This window comes from Musca domestica, unplaced genomic scaffold, assembly GCF_030504385.1.
Source record: "Musca domestica strain aabys unplaced genomic scaffold, Musca_domestica.polishedcontigs.V.1.1 21, whole genome shotgun sequence".
Classification (NCBI taxonomy): Eukaryota; Metazoa; Arthropoda; class Insecta; order Diptera; family Muscidae; genus Musca; species Musca domestica.
This window is the reverse complement of record NW_026712258.1, coordinates 5,734,255-5,751,331: the sequence shown is the minus strand read 5'-3', so window position 1 is coordinate 5,751,331 and position 17,077 is coordinate 5,734,255. Positions and strand designations below refer to the sequence as shown.

At 36.9% G+C, this 17,077-nt stretch overlaps 1 protein-coding gene across 2 annotated transcripts in view; it reads left to right on the top strand.

Moving 5' to 3' along the window:
• LOC101900819 (ubiquitin-conjugating enzyme E2 G1) overlaps positions 1-16,742 on the top strand; it is a 54,136-nt gene extending 37,394 nt beyond the window's left edge. For both annotated transcript variants that reach the window (XM_059122850.1, XM_059122849.1), the window contains exons 2-3: positions 16,062-16,164; positions 16,283-16,742. In XM_059122850.1, coding sequence (XP_058978833.1) covers positions 16,062-16,164; positions 16,283-16,640 — 461 coding nt within the window. In that variant the 3' untranslated portion in view covers positions 16,641-16,742. The remainder of the gene's footprint in view (positions 1-16,061; positions 16,165-16,282) is intronic.
• Positions 16,743-17,077: the final 335 nt, after the last annotated feature.

Here is a 17,077-nt window from a genome sequence, read left to right as displayed (position 1 = left end):
ACCAAAGTTAATTACTTTTTTAAACCCATTAGCAACTTAGATTGTGCATTAGAGTCCTCATAAGTCCCCCTAACCATGTCAGTCTGTTTGTCCGCCAAAAGGTGGACTTGAGAGGGTATTATAACATGGATAAAAATTCTAAAATTTGTAGATATGTTGAAATTTTAGTGTAAGATTTTCACCCCCCTAATACGCATTATTAGCCAAATTCTTTGAAATTTGGTTAAATTAGGAGGTACCTTCTTTATATGGGCACTACTCCGAAACATCGACCTACATTGAAAACTTTCTTCTACCCCTTATAATCCAAGATGACAAATAGAGGCCAAATCAAAAATATAGCAGAACAATATAGCATGTCATAGCATTTCGCGTGATTTAAATAAGTAAAAATAGTTTTATCCACCTCATAATTGAGGGCAGAATGATAAGATGGGAATTAATTTTATTTGCCATTTAAATTGTAAGTTGGAGACCCCTTAAAGTCCATATTTTCATCATAGGATGATTAAACAAATGTTCGGTCCCGTGCTACTTTCTTATATTTGTAATTTCTTCATGTTTCCACAATTTATTTCATATGGATGCACATCCCAAATCTACGTTCCCAACCAATATTCTCTTGGGGGTTAAAAATTCAATAGAATACAAAATTTTCTTTTCTGACCACACATTAGATGTGAAAGTGGACTTGGGGATACTCCAATGTGGGGACTTTACTTAAATAAATTCCTATGTGGCAATTATCTGTATGATGGTTCCCTACCCCAGGGTGGCATAAATAAAATTTTTTAGCCAAATCAATTGATGAATTTGGTCAATACCAATATGGGCCCTACTCTGAAAATTTCAAATTTTATGCGAAGAGGTTATCTACCCCCTTAGAAACAAAAATGTCAAATAAGGGCCAAAAAATGAAAAAAGTGGCCGGCCAAGACCCCAAAAATAACTTAAATCATAGATGGTTATATAAATATGAAATCGGGTTGTTCCCTTATCCATGAGTTATGATCGATATAAAGACCTGCAAAAGTGATTTTAGGTATTTTGAATGTTTGGGAAGAATTTCTGGAAGGATATAAAACCTTTTCTTACTAAAAGTCCCATTCGCTCTACTATTTTGCACCTTTTATTTCAATATTGGTATATTACTTATTATTCTCCCAAAGAATTTTGCATTTTGAGCTCTCATTGGACGGATCATTGTCACGCTTTGAAATGAGCCCCATTAAGCTTTTTCGGTCATTTTTGTTTGTTTAAATGTGTTCGCATCTTTCAGCTAACCCACGATGTAGGCCCTGGAGTTGAAAGGTAGATGTCAGTTAACATCCTATTTCGCACTTATTTAATTTTTTTAGTGAAAAATTATTCTTTATTTTGTTCACAAAAAATCCACTGAATTCAATATGATAATACAAATTGAAAAAAAAAAAAATTGACAAAAAAAAAGAATAACAAATTGAAAAAGTCTTCAACTTTTTCGCTGATTTTTTACAGCAAATGTTTTAAGATCCTTCCTTACAAAGTTTGTCAATAGAATGTACTATTACTTTAAAATTCGATTCCATTGAAAATGTTTTTTTGATTTTTGCAATGAGATCTCTTTTTCATGATTTTTCAGCGATTTAGAAAAAGTAATTATCTTTTAACTTTGGTGTGACCGCGTTAAATTATTTCGATATCATCTATTCCGTTTCGCCACCACATAATTCGCTACTACACTTCCATGTAACCCGCCATCAATTTCAGTTCTCAAGAAATCAAGTCAATTAAATAAATTGGTATAAATATTCGAATTCAAAAATAAAATATAAAAAAACACTACAAATGTACATTAGAAAAAAGTAAGTCAAAATGGAAAAAAATCATGCAAAATAAAACATTACTATTGTACATTTGAAAAGTCAAAATGAAAATGTTAATATATCACATTTTTACGCGATTTTTTTTGGATATTATCCTTTTCGGAGAGTAGACAACTCCGAATTTGTGTGAATCGTTAAAATTAATCCAGCGGTTCTTAAGTTATAAGCGTAGTAACTAACACAACTTACATTTATATATATAGAAGATTTAAAAAGTTTTAATTAGGGACAAATAATTGTCAAAATAGGAATTCGTCCAGATTCAGAAAATAACTAAGTAGTTCATACAGAATACATATCCTAGGTAAGATTTTTATTAGGCTCAATTAATCATTATGAGCAATATGTTCCTAATATGAAAATGCCCCCCTGACGACCTTTAAAAGAACTAAGGCTTTTCCAAATGGACATATGAGTGTAAGATTGCATTTGTTATATTCAAAAATTGTCTGTCGACAGATTTCTTGCTCACACACTATGATCCTAAATTAGCATATAACAGCTGACGCATTAAGTCATGGTATTGGTATTGTATCGTACATTTCCTAATGAAAGTATGAAAACAAAATATCATATTTCAAGGTTATTGAAGGAAGATGTTATAGTCAAATAGAAAAATAAGGAATATCTTTCATATTCGCAGTACAAGAAATCATCGCATGATACTTGGTCAAAAATTCACTCTACATACTTCTTAAGACATTATTAGACATTTTTGGATCTATAAAGTCATTCCTGACATGATGATGTTCTTTCAAGACAAATAACTTGGGACGATTTCATAATATTATCAATCAACTTTAAATGGGACATTCAAAACAATTAAAATTAAGGAATGTCAATACTTGTAGTTAGAAATAGCATGATTTCAGAAGCAACAAAATCCAATAAAAATGTTGCGGAACAACAACCAGCACCTTAAATCAATCATAAGTCAATCAATCATAATCAATACGCAAGCCCAATTAAAGGATTCTACTATATTATCCCTTCCTTTAGAATGGTCTTTAGCGCCTTAATTTGTTACTATACATAACTTCACCAAGTTCTCTCATAATCAATTAACATTAACAATTAACAATTTAATGGGCTGTAGCCAGAGATCTTCTTGAGTGAGTTGGGTAGGTTTGGCTGTGCAATTAAAGGGGTGCAGCGTATTGTGCGGGCCTGTATCGCACGCCGGGCAGGCGTCACGCACATCTTCATCAATTCGTGCCCAATACGAATTGATACGACTACACCATCCTGAACGTAATTGCGCCAAAACTACCCTGTAGCCAGAGATCTTCTTGAGTGAGTTGGGTAGGTTTGGCTGTGCAATTAAAGGGGTGCAGCGTATTGTGCGGGCCTGTATCGCATGCCGGGCAGTCGTCACGCACATCTTCATCAATTCGTGCCCAATACGAATTGAGACGACTACACCATCCTGAACGTAATTGCGCCAAAACTACCCACCACATGATGGTTGGGATGACCCTGCAACGAAAGCATATGATTATGCTGACGTAAGGGAAGGACTTTCGCCTCCTCATGTACATGGTCTACTGGTGTCATGAGAAGGCACCCTGTCGCAGTTCTCAGGGCAGTGTTCTGGCAGGTCTGGATATGCTCACACTGCGTAGCAATAGTATTCGCAGACCACACTGGAGTCGCATAGCTGACCACAGACCGACCTATCGAGTTATAAGAGGTCAACAAAGTTTCTTTGTCCGCACCCCAAGTGCTGCCGGCTAGCGCCTTGAGGACCTTGTTCCTACTTTTCATCTTGTCGCAGATAGCTGTGGCTTGCGCGGACGGCTTGAACATGCTGTCGAACGTGACCCCAAGAATCTTGGGGTAGTTCGTGGTCGGTATTAGAATCCCCTCGACCTGAACATTCAGCTCATCTCATCTCCGCAGACAATGTGGTATAGAGTGTGGCCGTTGTTTTCGTGGCGGATATTTTCAAATTCCTCGCGTGGAAGAAGCCTTTCGCATATGTCATCGTGTTCGGTATTAGATTCCCCTCGACCTGAACATTCGGCTGTGTTCTCATCTCCGCAGACCATGTGGTAAAGAGTGTGGCCGTTGATTTCGTGGCGGATATTTTCATATTCCTCGCGTGGAAGTATGCGGCAAGCTCCGTGAGATAGGGGTTCAACCTTTCGCATATGTCATCGACCACTGGACCCGACGCCATGATCGTACAATCATCCGCATACGTTACGATCTCAATGCCGTCTGGAGGGCGAGGAATTCCGGAAAGGTAGAGGTTAAACAGTTCCGGGGATATCACCCCACCTTGGGGAACGATATGTACATCGTAAACTGTGGTGGTTCTACTCGGCGGGAAGAGATCTGATACGACGTAGTAGTCTTCGCTTCGCCCTATCGCTCTTGGGGTGCTCGACAATTCGGATCAGTCACCGTTACGTCGTTAAAAGTGACTGAGGTCCTATCATCCTCTTTTCCAGGGTTCGAGAGCGGCTTAGCCGTTACCCACAGCTTACTCATATCGGTTCCAATGTTGCAGCACTTCAGATGGTCTAGCCACTTTTTCCTCTTATGCTCCTGTACCAACCGGTTGACTTCCACTGTCAAATCACTGATTCTAGGATCAGTAGGGTTGGTACGACGGAGATCATCACGCTCGTTTGCCAAATCCGCTGCCTCTGCTGGGAAGTTTGATCTTATCTCGGGTATTCGACCAGCAGGTGCTACCCGAACATCAGAAGGGTTGGGTAGTTCTCTGAAGCGGCGGTTGGTGAATTCTCTGAACTCTGGCCAGTGAGCTTTCCCATGGTTAAGGAAAGTGCGGCGTTCAGAGGTTATGAAATCGGGCGACCTGCTTATGGAGACGATTATCGGGAGATGGTCTGAGCCAAGAGAAATGACGGGTTGCCAATTCACGTCATTTATCAGACCGGGTGACACTATGGTTAGGTTTGGCGAACTGTGACACTCTCCTCTTATTCGGGTGGGGACATCCTCGTTAACCGTGCAGAATGTGGAGTAGTCAATCTGCTCTGCCAGCGCTGATCCCCTCTGGCCATTACCTAGGACGGAATGCCACAACTCATGGTGGGCATTAAAATCATTCAGCTTATTTATCTGCACCGCTGCGATATTAATATTCCTCCGACTCATAAATTCCACTATCTCATCTATTTTGGCTAGGAGTCCGTTGCAATTGAATTGCAAGAATGATGCACAATCCGGAGTTGCACCAGCAACATGTGGCGTTAGGTGCTACGGTGTTGGTTGCTGTTCTGGAGACTGCGGTGGAGTGCCAAACTCCGATTACGTCTCTGATGAGGACGACGAAGAAGTGGACTCACTGGGGACTACGTTACTGCAGCAAGTCGCAACATAATCCCTCTCGCTGTAGTCTCGCAAACGCCTTGGTCCGGAACAGTTCTTGAAGTGCACCCATCTCTACATCCATTACATCGCACCGAAGCAGATCTGTGGTGGATGACGTTCTGACAAACCGAGCAGAACCAAGGTTCGGGGTTTTTCTCAGTCCCGGCACGGACCAATAAAATCCGGAGCAAGCATTCTGGGATGTGCTGCTCCCAATGCAGAAAAATAAACAAACACAAACATGTACATACTGGGTTGGCAGCCGCTGGCCGAAACTGGGATCTTGTTGTTTCGGGTCAATCCGGTATCGTAGAACCCGCTGCCGTGGGATTGTTTGGCAACGGTCGTTGTTGTTGTAGCAGTAGTATATATGGATGTTTTTATTCTGCTAATCTGGTTCAAGCTCCAGGTTTACAATTCGGCTACTTTAACGAGCTGTGCAATTAACGTCACGCAAATCTTTGTCTATTTTTGCCCAAAACGGATGAAGACTACGGCACCATCCTGAACGCAATTGCGCCAAAACTACCCAGGTTTGTCTAGGCAGCTGACTTTCATCAGCTGCAATGGATGGGGGTGAAATAAAAGGACGGCATTCTTCCTGCGATTGCATCAGTATGAATGTCACTCAGACTTGCCTGATAGGCTTCTTGATCTAGAGGTTCTCTCTTATTGTGTTGGACCTCCCTCTCTAGATCGTGTATGTCCCTTCTGAGACACCTGGGTGGGGAAGTTGTATCCACCATATGATGGTTGGGACTTTTGCCTCCTCATGTAGATGGTTCGTGACACTATGTGTCGCAAGCTCATATTAACTGTGACAAAAAGGACCTAAAATTCGAGGTAGGGTATACAAATATTCAACTTCCCACTATGGTATAATGTTTTGTATTCGCTAGGTCCATAATTTTAAACCTACCACCAATTAACGAAAAATGTAATTCAATTACAAACACACATTTTTCTATCTTTCTATTTTCATCTCAACAAAAAAAAAAAAAAACGGCCACGGTCGTGACACTATGTGTCATATACACTATGTGTATATTAACTGTGACAAAAAAATTCGAGGCAGGATACACAAATATTTGACTTCCCACTATGGTATAATGTTTTGTATACGCTAGGTCCATATTATGCAAGCTACACACGATGCAACCGGTTGTACAACTTGGAGAGTACTCAAATTGTGTATTTCGGTCACAAACGACACAACTGATGTGTACACCCTCTTTGTACAACTTCACTTTACGTAGAGTTTATTTGAGTTGAGATGACACCGGGAAAAAATTCATGCTCTATAATTGATTCAATAGCTTTTATTTATTATTAATATTTGAAATTCCATTTTATAAATTGAAATTCCATTTTATACATAAACACCACAAGATGGAATTGTATGCGACATGTCCACAAACGTTACAATCGGTTGGTACAACATACTAAATATCAAAAAAATGTTGATTTTTTTGCAACCAGGCCACCGACGATACAATCTTGAATACAACCTCTCCAAGTTGTACAACCAGTTGTATCGTGTGTGGCTTGCATTATAAACAGCCCCTCCCCCCCATTAACGTAAAAATTTTATTTAATTATAAACATTCACATTTTTATATAATTCGTTTCTATTTTCAAACAAAGAAAAAAGTTCTATTGTCAATGTTGAAAATGTTTTTTTAAAATTTTGTATGCCCGACATATTTTGGTAGCTCTTATATGAATACATGTTTTTTAATTGTGTCAACCCACCACGATTCTTAGATCAGTCTTCTCCTCTTTTGGACATGTATGCCCTGGAATTAATCGCATGCCACCAGACGAGGCAGCCATAAGACAGAACAGGTAAGACCACTGCGACATATCAATCTATTTAATCAGGATCAGGAACTTTTGAATAATATTATAATATTCCGCTTTGACCGTAGTCTATACCAAATGGTATGTATCTCTATGGAGAAAGCTTTGACTATATGTGTGCATGAATTTGTCAACCAGACAATATGACACGATGAGAAACGCTGTAAATGCCATTCATACAAATAGTTTTTCATCGTAGTATTCACTTGCAGATTGACATAGGCGTGCTGCGATGTACTTGTTATATTTACATTAAAATTTGAACGAATTTCATGTTCCAGTAACCTTTTCAAGGTCTTTATAAAAAAGGAAGAGAGACTAATCTGTCTGTAGTATCTGGGAAATCTATTCACACATTGATTTCCCGGCTTTGGGAATAATGTTACTTCTTTCCACAGACTGGGTATGAAGAACAACATAAGACAGACCTGAAAATCTCCTGCAAAATAGCCAACACTGATTCAGACGCATTTTGCAACATTGCTGGTATAACTCTATAAGGATCAGGAGGGGGTTAAAAGGTGTTGATCGCCCATACAATTTTGGAGTTGTTTGTTATCCCTCCTATAAGTCTCTTTTCTACCGCTGTACAATATAAGGATTGTGTTTGTGGTTGCTCACTACTACCTATATTGTTACAATTGGGGTAGTGGATGCCCGATAGGGGGTTGAGTATCTTTAGACCAGAGTTAGTCCATGGACCATCATCTCGCTGTAAACTGCCTATTGTACTATTTGATCTTCATTTAGCCACCTGGAAGAATTGCATCTTGTAGTCTGAGAAAGAGAACTGTTCAGGTACCTTCCAATTGCTCATAGCAGAGTCGGATGACTATTGAAGAGGGTTATGTCAATGACTCTCTCTTACACTATTCTGAAATGTCGGAATTTTAATTCTGACTCACTTCTGGTTGGGCCCGGAAAAGAAGTACAACACTTAAGAAAGAAGTACAACACTTAAAGGATTACCTCCTTTACTGTTTTTGATATTTTACAATTTTTGTAAATGTTTTTGAGTATCCAAATATTCACTTAATATGCTCAATTTTACAGTATATTTAGTTGGAAATTCGAAACCACTTTGAAATGCCGAATACTAAATGGTACGTCTTTATGAGGTCTATATAGCAGCGTTTTCTAAAACTCGACTTAGCGCACACAAATATTCAACTTTCCCACTATGGTAAATGTTCTGTACTTCCGTATTACTCAAACACGCCAGGTCCATATATTAAAGTCTACCAAGTAATAAAGTTGCAAAAATTGTTGATTTTTAAAATACATTCAATTGGTGTATGCTCTGTTCCAGAACCTGCAAGAATCTACTAGTTTTACAATTTTCTCCGATATCATAAATGGAAAATCGGTTATCGCTGTAAAAAGTTTCATATTCTTGCAGTTCTGGGACATAACAGTATTTACGCATTACAAAGATTATTTTTTTGTATTAATCATTTCTATTTTCAACACACACACAAAATATTGAAATTGTTACAGCGTTACCTAAAATTAGACGTATTCGGTCGACATTTTTCACCATACAAGTAAAAGACATGTATTTATATTAATGCTACCGAAATATGTCGGGCGCACAAATTTTCAAAGTTAAACATTTTCAACAGAAATGAGTGACATAAAAATGTGAATGTTTGTCATCGTTATCTGAAACTCGACGTACACCGCATACAAGTAAAACATGTATTTACAGGGTGATATAAAAAACTGCAATAAAGTCGAACGCCATAATTTTTACATTTTTTTAATTTTATTGAATGAAAGCAAAAAATGTCGAAAATAGCATCAAATTTTAGAATAAGTTTAGAGTTTTTCGAATTGGTCACCTTCTGCACGAATTATGGCCTTCAAACGGCCAATGCCCAAATGTTGTTCTGCGGTATTTTGGCCCATTCCCGGCAAAGCGCTTGCTTGTGATCGACACTTTGGTATTTTTTAGTGCCGATCTTGCTTTTCTAAATACTCCAGACACAATAGTCCAACGGATTGGCATACGGAGATTTTGGTGGCTATTGTACGTTGGAAATGAAGCCAGGAACCTCATTTTGTAACTATTCTTGGGTGGCGTGGTTGATTGCGATGGTGCTGAGTCCTGTTGGAATGTCCAGGGTCTGCGGCTAAAATGTTTGCGTTCCCAAGGCTTTAATACACCCTCCAGAATATTTTCGCAATATTATTCTGTATTTATTCTACCACGGTAGATTAATACGAGCGGAGAGCGTCGTTCATGAACATATCCACTTGTTATATTGTGCATTGGCAAGGCTTATTTTTTGTTTGGCCATAATATAAAGGCGATGTACCCAGCAGCTTCCAAAAACAATTGGTACCGAAAAAAGAAAAGCGGTTATAGACCACAAACAATTAATATATTTATAAACTGGCAAGGCTTGTTTTAATTTGGCCCCAATATTCCATGGGTTTTCCCCATGGTATAATTATTACAGGTAGCAGCAAGTCCCAGCTGATTTGACTCTATATTAATGTTAGTGTCAAGCTCAATATGACGTTTTGTGGTTTAATACCAATTCTTGATATACAATAGGTATACCATTTTTATACCCTACAACACTATGTGTTGGGGGTATTATAAGTTTGATTGGGCCAAAAATTATGTAACACCTCGAAATATTGATTCCCCACATAGGAAAGTATATATGGATCTTCCTATCTCGCCGAGCTGAGTCGATCTAGCCATGTATGTCCGTCCGTCCGTCTGTCCGTCTGTCCATGTTAATTTGTAATCACTCTACAGGTCGCAATTATGGCCCGATCCTCACGAAATTTAGAATGAAGGTGGGGATAGGGCCAGAATAGAACCCTATTTCTTTTGGTGATGATCGCATAATATCTAGGATGATCGCATAATATCTAGGGGTTGAAATGGACCAAAAACTGAAAAATTTCTTGATTGTGTAGCTGCTCTACAGGTCGCAATTATGGACCAATCGAAGCAGAAGTTAGCATGGAGCTTGAGCTTAGGGGTGGCTAGAAGTCTTCCAATTTTGATGATCATCGGGTAATATTTAGTGGGTGAAATAGACCATAATATTTCTGTTAAATAAAAGTCAAATTTTCCATTGAACCGCGAATATTTTTAATCCCGACGAAATCACAAATAGATTCTGACCGTTTCGTAGATGTCAATAGTAAATATTTCGGATATATATTGCGAAATATATACAATAAGTATATACAAAAGGAGGGGATGTTAGCTAGAATGCTTATATCTCAAGAATGGCCGGACCGATTTTGACAAATTTTGCCAAATCAGAATGCCCTCTTGGCATAAAAAAATTGCATAAAAAATGCCAGTTGTGATGTTAATATAGATTTTGTAGTATTTTGTGACATTTTTTTTATTTTTTCATATTTTTTTATCGCATGCGATTTTTTCAATTTGACTTATAATATTGAAGTATACATTTTGGATATTTTTTTCAGTTTACAACACAGGTTGGGATTATTATATACAGATTGAAATTATCGTCTGATCCTCACGAAAATTTTCACAAGGGAAGGGTTAAGCTCGGAAGGGCTAGGCCTATTGTCTTCAAAGATGTCCGCAATATATTTAGGGATTGAAATGGACCAACAACTAAAAATGTCCCTGATTTTGCAGCCGTTATAAAGGTACAAATAGAAACTAAAGGACACGAAGTCTCGTATGAACTTAGGGTTTTGGGACAGCGGGAAGAATGGACCACTAATTTTGTGTGAAAGAATACCAACATTACTTACAGATGATATCCGAAATACACAAGTATCCAAATATTGTAGCCAAGCAAATCATATATATGAGTCTAAATTTGGAAACACAGAGGGGCAACTTGCTTTTGGAGATGATCGCAAAATATTTAGGGGTTCAAATGAACCAAAAACAGAACAAATTTCCTGATCACACAATTGAAGCCAATCAACACGCCTTCGAAGAAAGTTAAGGACAGGGAAGAATTCTAGCATTTTGGATGACCATTGGATTATATTAAGCTGTAAAATGGACCACTATAACCAACAGCACGACAGAGTGCGTAAATATTGGGCAAATGTCCCTGGTCAAAATGCTAAGGTTAATATCTGGGCAGTGCTCTTTGACATAATTTCAAATGCGATAAAGCTTTTTATATATTGTACTGTTGTAGGGTATCACATGGTCGGCCCCGCACGACTATAGCCTTTGCTTACTTGTTAAATATAAAATTTGTCTGCAGGGCAATGTGAACATTTTTTGGCTTATAATAATAAAAAAATCGCCATTGTACTTAACAAAACGCCAACTGCGATGGTACGAAAACGTTTTTCGCGGTTAAAAAGGAGTGCACCCCATTAAGCAGCATAGTCGTACATTTCATGTTTCCTGAAATTACAAAATGTGGAATACTTTATGTGTGTATGCAGTTTGCTTTCAATTTGAAAGGGATGTTGCTTTTTTCACGATTTTCTAGCGATTGCTAGAAGTGTTGAAAGATTAGGACATACAGCTAACAACTGTACATTCAGGGGAATGGTATGAAAGCATTCAAACTAAATAATTGAGATATTCTTCTCCACTTTAAAATTTAATAGTCCAAATTCCAAAAATGTATATCTTTGAAATTAAAATATTTTGTTGTTGTTGTATATTGTTGACATGTTATATTTATTTTACTTATTTGGCTAATTGCTAGGCTTAAGGTCATTAAAAAAAATCTATCTTTTTATTTTTGAATTTTTCTTTTTTTATTTCCTCCAGAAACCATCTTCAGGGATATTTTTAAAGTAAAAGCTCGTCTATTGAGTTTAAATATTAGTTTGATAGTGACATTTAAACTCAATAGACGAGCTTTTACTTTAAAAATATCCCTGAAGATGATTTCCGGAGGAAATCGAAATATTGGATGAATAAAAAAGGAAAAATTCAAAAATAAAAACAAATATTTTTTTAATAACCTTAAGCCAAGCAATTAACCAAATAATTAAAATAATTTATTAAAAAATTAGTTTTGTGTACATTTTTGGACATATAACTAACGCTTGTATTACGTACAAAAACAAATTTGTATGTGGTTGTTGGTGCGATTGTTGTACAACAACACTTGTTGTTACCTGTATTTTTCTACCATGGGATTCCCCAATATCGTAATTTTGTGAAAAAAAAATGTAATATATACAAAACCTATTGTTGTATGTTCAATAGTTTATTTGACACTATAATACTGCGGTGCAGAGTTGTATTTTCCTAGTTTCTTTGAAGTTTTGCAACCATTCTTATTTAGCAATGTCATAAACCACAATAAGATGAATATATTTATATACTAGCTGGACCGGTCCACGTTGCTGGTCCGGGTTATGGTCTTTTATGCTTATTTTTATACCCTCCACCATACTATGGAGGGTATATTAATTTTGTCATTCCGTTTGTAACTCCTCGAAATACTCACGTCAGACCCAACAAAGTATATATATTCTTGATCAGCGTAAAATTCTAAGACGATTTAGCCATGTCCGTCTGTCTGTCTGTTGTAATCACGCTATCTTTCGATAAAATTGAGATAGAAGGCTAAAATTTTGCACACATATTTTGCCAGTAGGCAGGTTAAGTTCGTAAATGGGTCATGTAGGTCCAAGTTTTCATATAGCCCCCATATAACGGTACCTCTCGATATTCGGTATTTTGATGATTTTAGCGACATTATTCACCGGAATTGTTTCAAATTTGGCATTTGAAGTTCGTAATGGATACTACAGCCTAAGACAGAAAATATCTGTGCAGGTCCACTTCTTCGTATAGCCCCCATATAACGGTACCCCCCGCTATTCGGTATTTTGATGATTTTAGCGACATTATTTAACGGAACCGTTCCATATTTGGTATTTGAATTTCGTAATAGATACTGCAGCAGAAAACAGAAAATGGGCCATGTAGGTCCACGTCTTCGTATAGCCCCCATATACCGTACCCCCCGATATTCGGTATTTTGATGATTTTAGCGACATTATTTACCGGGATTGTTTTCAATTTCGCATTTGAAGTTCGTAATGGATACTTCAGCCCATGCCAGAAAATTGTCTGTGCAGGTCCACGTCTTCGTATAGCCCCCATATAACGGTACCCCCTATATTCGGTATTTTGATGATTTTAGCTACATTATAAACAAATTTTTCTTCAAGTTTCGCATTTAAATGTTGTAATAACTTATGACAAAAGTTGCCTATGCAGGTATACGTCGTCGTATAGACATTCGGTATTTTTAAGATTTTAACAGAATTTTTAAAGGATTTTTTTTTTATTTTATTTATTTATTTATTTTATTTTTTTGGAAATTGCCAAATTTGTACCAAATGGTGGAGGGTACTAAAAGTTCGGCCCGGCCGAACTTACAGCTTTTTTACTTGTTTAAACATAATAATTTACAGATCTGGCTCATAAAGTGGCATAATTTTTATTATAAACAATGACAATGAGATCAGGTTAAAGGACGCGCGGTTGCCGTTTGGTAACCACTCCACTCGGAGACCTACTGGTCCATTGTGTTCATCGTAGTAAGAATAGTAAAAAAAAGGAAAGGGAGATAGAAGAGACTGAAGATAGAATTATAGAGTGTGATCTACGGCTCGTCTTTAGCCACTTCTTCTTCTGTGTCTCATGTTAATAAGTGCTGGGCAGTGGCAGAGCAAGTGTTCGACTGCCTCAATTTCTTCTTTATCTTGACAGATCCTACAGTAGTCAATATCATCGCTATCCCATTTCGAGGCTATTGCCCTTACCTTACAGTGACCTGTGATGATACCCACCACAAGTTTTAAATCAGGTTTCGACAAGGACAGTAGCGACTTTGTTCTCTTCTCGGGGAGTATGGGCCAGATTTTTTTGGAGATGGTAGAACCCCTTTCGTCCAGCCATTTTTGTTGGATTCTCTCAGAGTAGTGTCTGTGAATAACCTGTAGGAAGTGGCTCAGTGGTGGTTTAACCGAGTTCTCTACTTCAATGATTCGGATCCTAGCCTGACCAATTCGTCTGCAGTCTCGTTGCCTGGAATATTATAATGACCAGGAACCCAACAGAGCTTTATGGACAACCAAGTGTTTTCCAAGGCTCTTCTGCAGTTCAAAACAACCCTAGACTTAATGGTGTAGGAATTTAAGGCCTTCAGTGCCGCCTGACTATCGACGTATATCGTCACCGGACCGCTAACCTCACTATCCCTCTTGATAGTGGCTGTGGCTTTTTTGACCGCTAAGATTTCCGCCTGGAATACGCTACAGTCGTTTCCAAGTTTGTAGGATTCACGAACATTAAGGGTATCACAGAAGACACCAGCTCATGTTCCACATTCCATATTTGAGCCGTCGGTATAAATAGCTATTCCGCGGAAAGGTGGGCTGTTACGAGACCAGGCGTCCCTGTTAGGTATGTGTATGTCAGGTGGGTCAAAGCTCAACCGCTCAGTCACTTGTGTTGGTTACCACTCCCACATTCCTTACACGTCTTAAAATCGCAGAATTGAAAAAAAAATTGACTGCGCCATTCGTTTAGTTCTCTAAGTCGAAGAGCACACCTGATCGCCTGTTCCTCTACATGTATGCTTAGCCATGGCAAATACCCATGGCAAGAATTTTAATGAAAAATGTTGATTAAAAAACTTAATCCTATTTTTCAGCTATAGGCTTTAATTTAGTTTTGTCCCCCTCATAATTAAGGCAGAATGACTTGAGAATACATAGTTAATTACTCTTTTACATCTATTACCATAACACCACATAACGTGTATGTTTTTGTATGTCCGCTTATCCGCCAATCGGTAAATATCACTATCCTGGGAGGTACTGTTATGTGGTTACAATGCCAAAAAAATTACATATATTGACAATTTTCCGTAAGATGGTTCTCTACTCCAAAGTAGCCTAAATACACGTTTTTAGCCAAATCGATTGAAAAATGTGGTCGAGGCCATCGAAATTGGTAAAAATAATACTTTATTTGTTCACAAAAAATTAGAATTCAATATAAATCAAATTGAAAAAAATGTCGTACATAATAAAAAAAACTGACAAAAAAGAAAAAAAATAAATTCTTCAACTTGTTCGCGTATTTTTTACAGCTAATGTTTAAAGGTCCTTACAAGCTTTCCAATAGAATCGTTTTTAGAATTTTTACAATGATACTTTACTTTTGTTTTTTTAGCTATTTAAAATAGTAATTATCCTCATCATATCATCTATTCAGTTTCGCCGCCACAAAATTCGGTACTCCAATTCAATATAACCCGCCTGCAAAATTTCCGTTCCCAAAAAATCGAATCAAATTAATAAAATTATTCAAATAGAAAAAAAAAAACCGTTCGTAGACAATAAAATATTAATTTTTTTTCATATCGTAAGCTCGACGTATTTCTGTAAAAATCATATAAATACATGTATTTAACTTGTATTGCCGAGTTTTAGGTATCGCTGAAAAATAGAGGGCCTTTATTGAAAATATGCTGACAAGGTTATATCCTATAACAAATTAACGCGTCATAAAAACTAATTTTATAGGAAAATGCTTTTAAAACTTTCAAAATAAACTAAAAAATATTATATTGGATTTGAACCCAATAGTGAACATCTTTTAAACAGGAACAGGAGGTAGGGTATAATAGTGATCTGAAATCTAAGGTGAATAAAACTAAATACATTGCGGGATGGTGTTCTCACAGTTCTTAATTTTTAATTCAAAATTACAGCCCATTCGAATACAACTTATTGATTTGTGTCGTTACTGTCGACATTGAATTTTTAGATGTGCTATAGCTGTATCTTAAAAGTTTATTTGTAGCTACGTGGCTGAAAAAGGTTATTCGATCCTTAAAAATATCTATAATAACAATCCAATTGAATTTGTAGGATTTTGTTAAAAATATGCATTAAACAAGCTAGTAATTACATAATTTTATTTTATTTTTATATTCTTTTTGATTTATTAATTTTTTTGTATTCTCATAAATATTTTATTTGTAGAATTGAACAAAAATCCTGTTGAAGGATTTTCAGCTGGATTGATCGATGAAAATGATATATTCAGGTGGGAGGTGCTTATTATCGGACCTCCGGATACACTTTAGTAAGTACTCCAAAATATGATACTCTTTCCCTTATTAGTCAATAAATTCCTAGTCATACTGCAGATATGCGGCCGTTAATTGTATACTATAATAAAAATTGATTGGTTTATTTTACAGCGAAGGCGGATTTTTCAAGGCTCATTTATATTTCCCTAAAGAGTATCCCTTGCGCCCACCTCGCATGAAGTTCGTCACAGAAATTTGGCATCCAAATATCGAGAAAAATGGTGATGTTTGCATTTCAATTCTTCATGAACCTGGAGATGATAAGTGGGGATATGAAAAAGCTTCCGAACGTTGGTTACCAGTACACACAGTTGAGACAATTTTGATATCAGTGATATCAATGCTCGCTGATCCAAATGATGAGTCAGCAGCTAACGTAGACGCTGCAAAGGAATGGAGGGAATCTTATCCGGAATTTAAAAGGAAAGTAGCCCGTTGTGTCAGAAAGAGTCAGGAAGAATGCTCGTAGAACTTGCTTGTATTTGTATATTTATAATTCCGATTTGATACCAACCTATAAAGAGAGAAGAAACGAAAAGAAAAACAAAATAAATCTAATTTTCTTAATCCATTTTATTTTTGCATTGCAATTTAGAAAGCTCTTTAATGCATTATTTATTTCTATAAAATATACAGCGGTTTAAGTTTTGAAATTATGAATACTTCATTGCCAAGTTAGAAAAAAATATATCAAGAACACCTATTTCAATAAATCTGTTTTTTTTTTAATCCATTCAAAATATTTTTATTAATTTAGTCTGTCCCAGAACCTGCAAGAATCTACTAGTTTCGTAATTTTTGTCTATACCATAAATAGAGCATCGTTTATCGTAGTAAGCATTTTCCAGTTCTGGAACATACAAATTATATTTCGATCAAAGCTCAGGGAATACGAATAATTTGTAA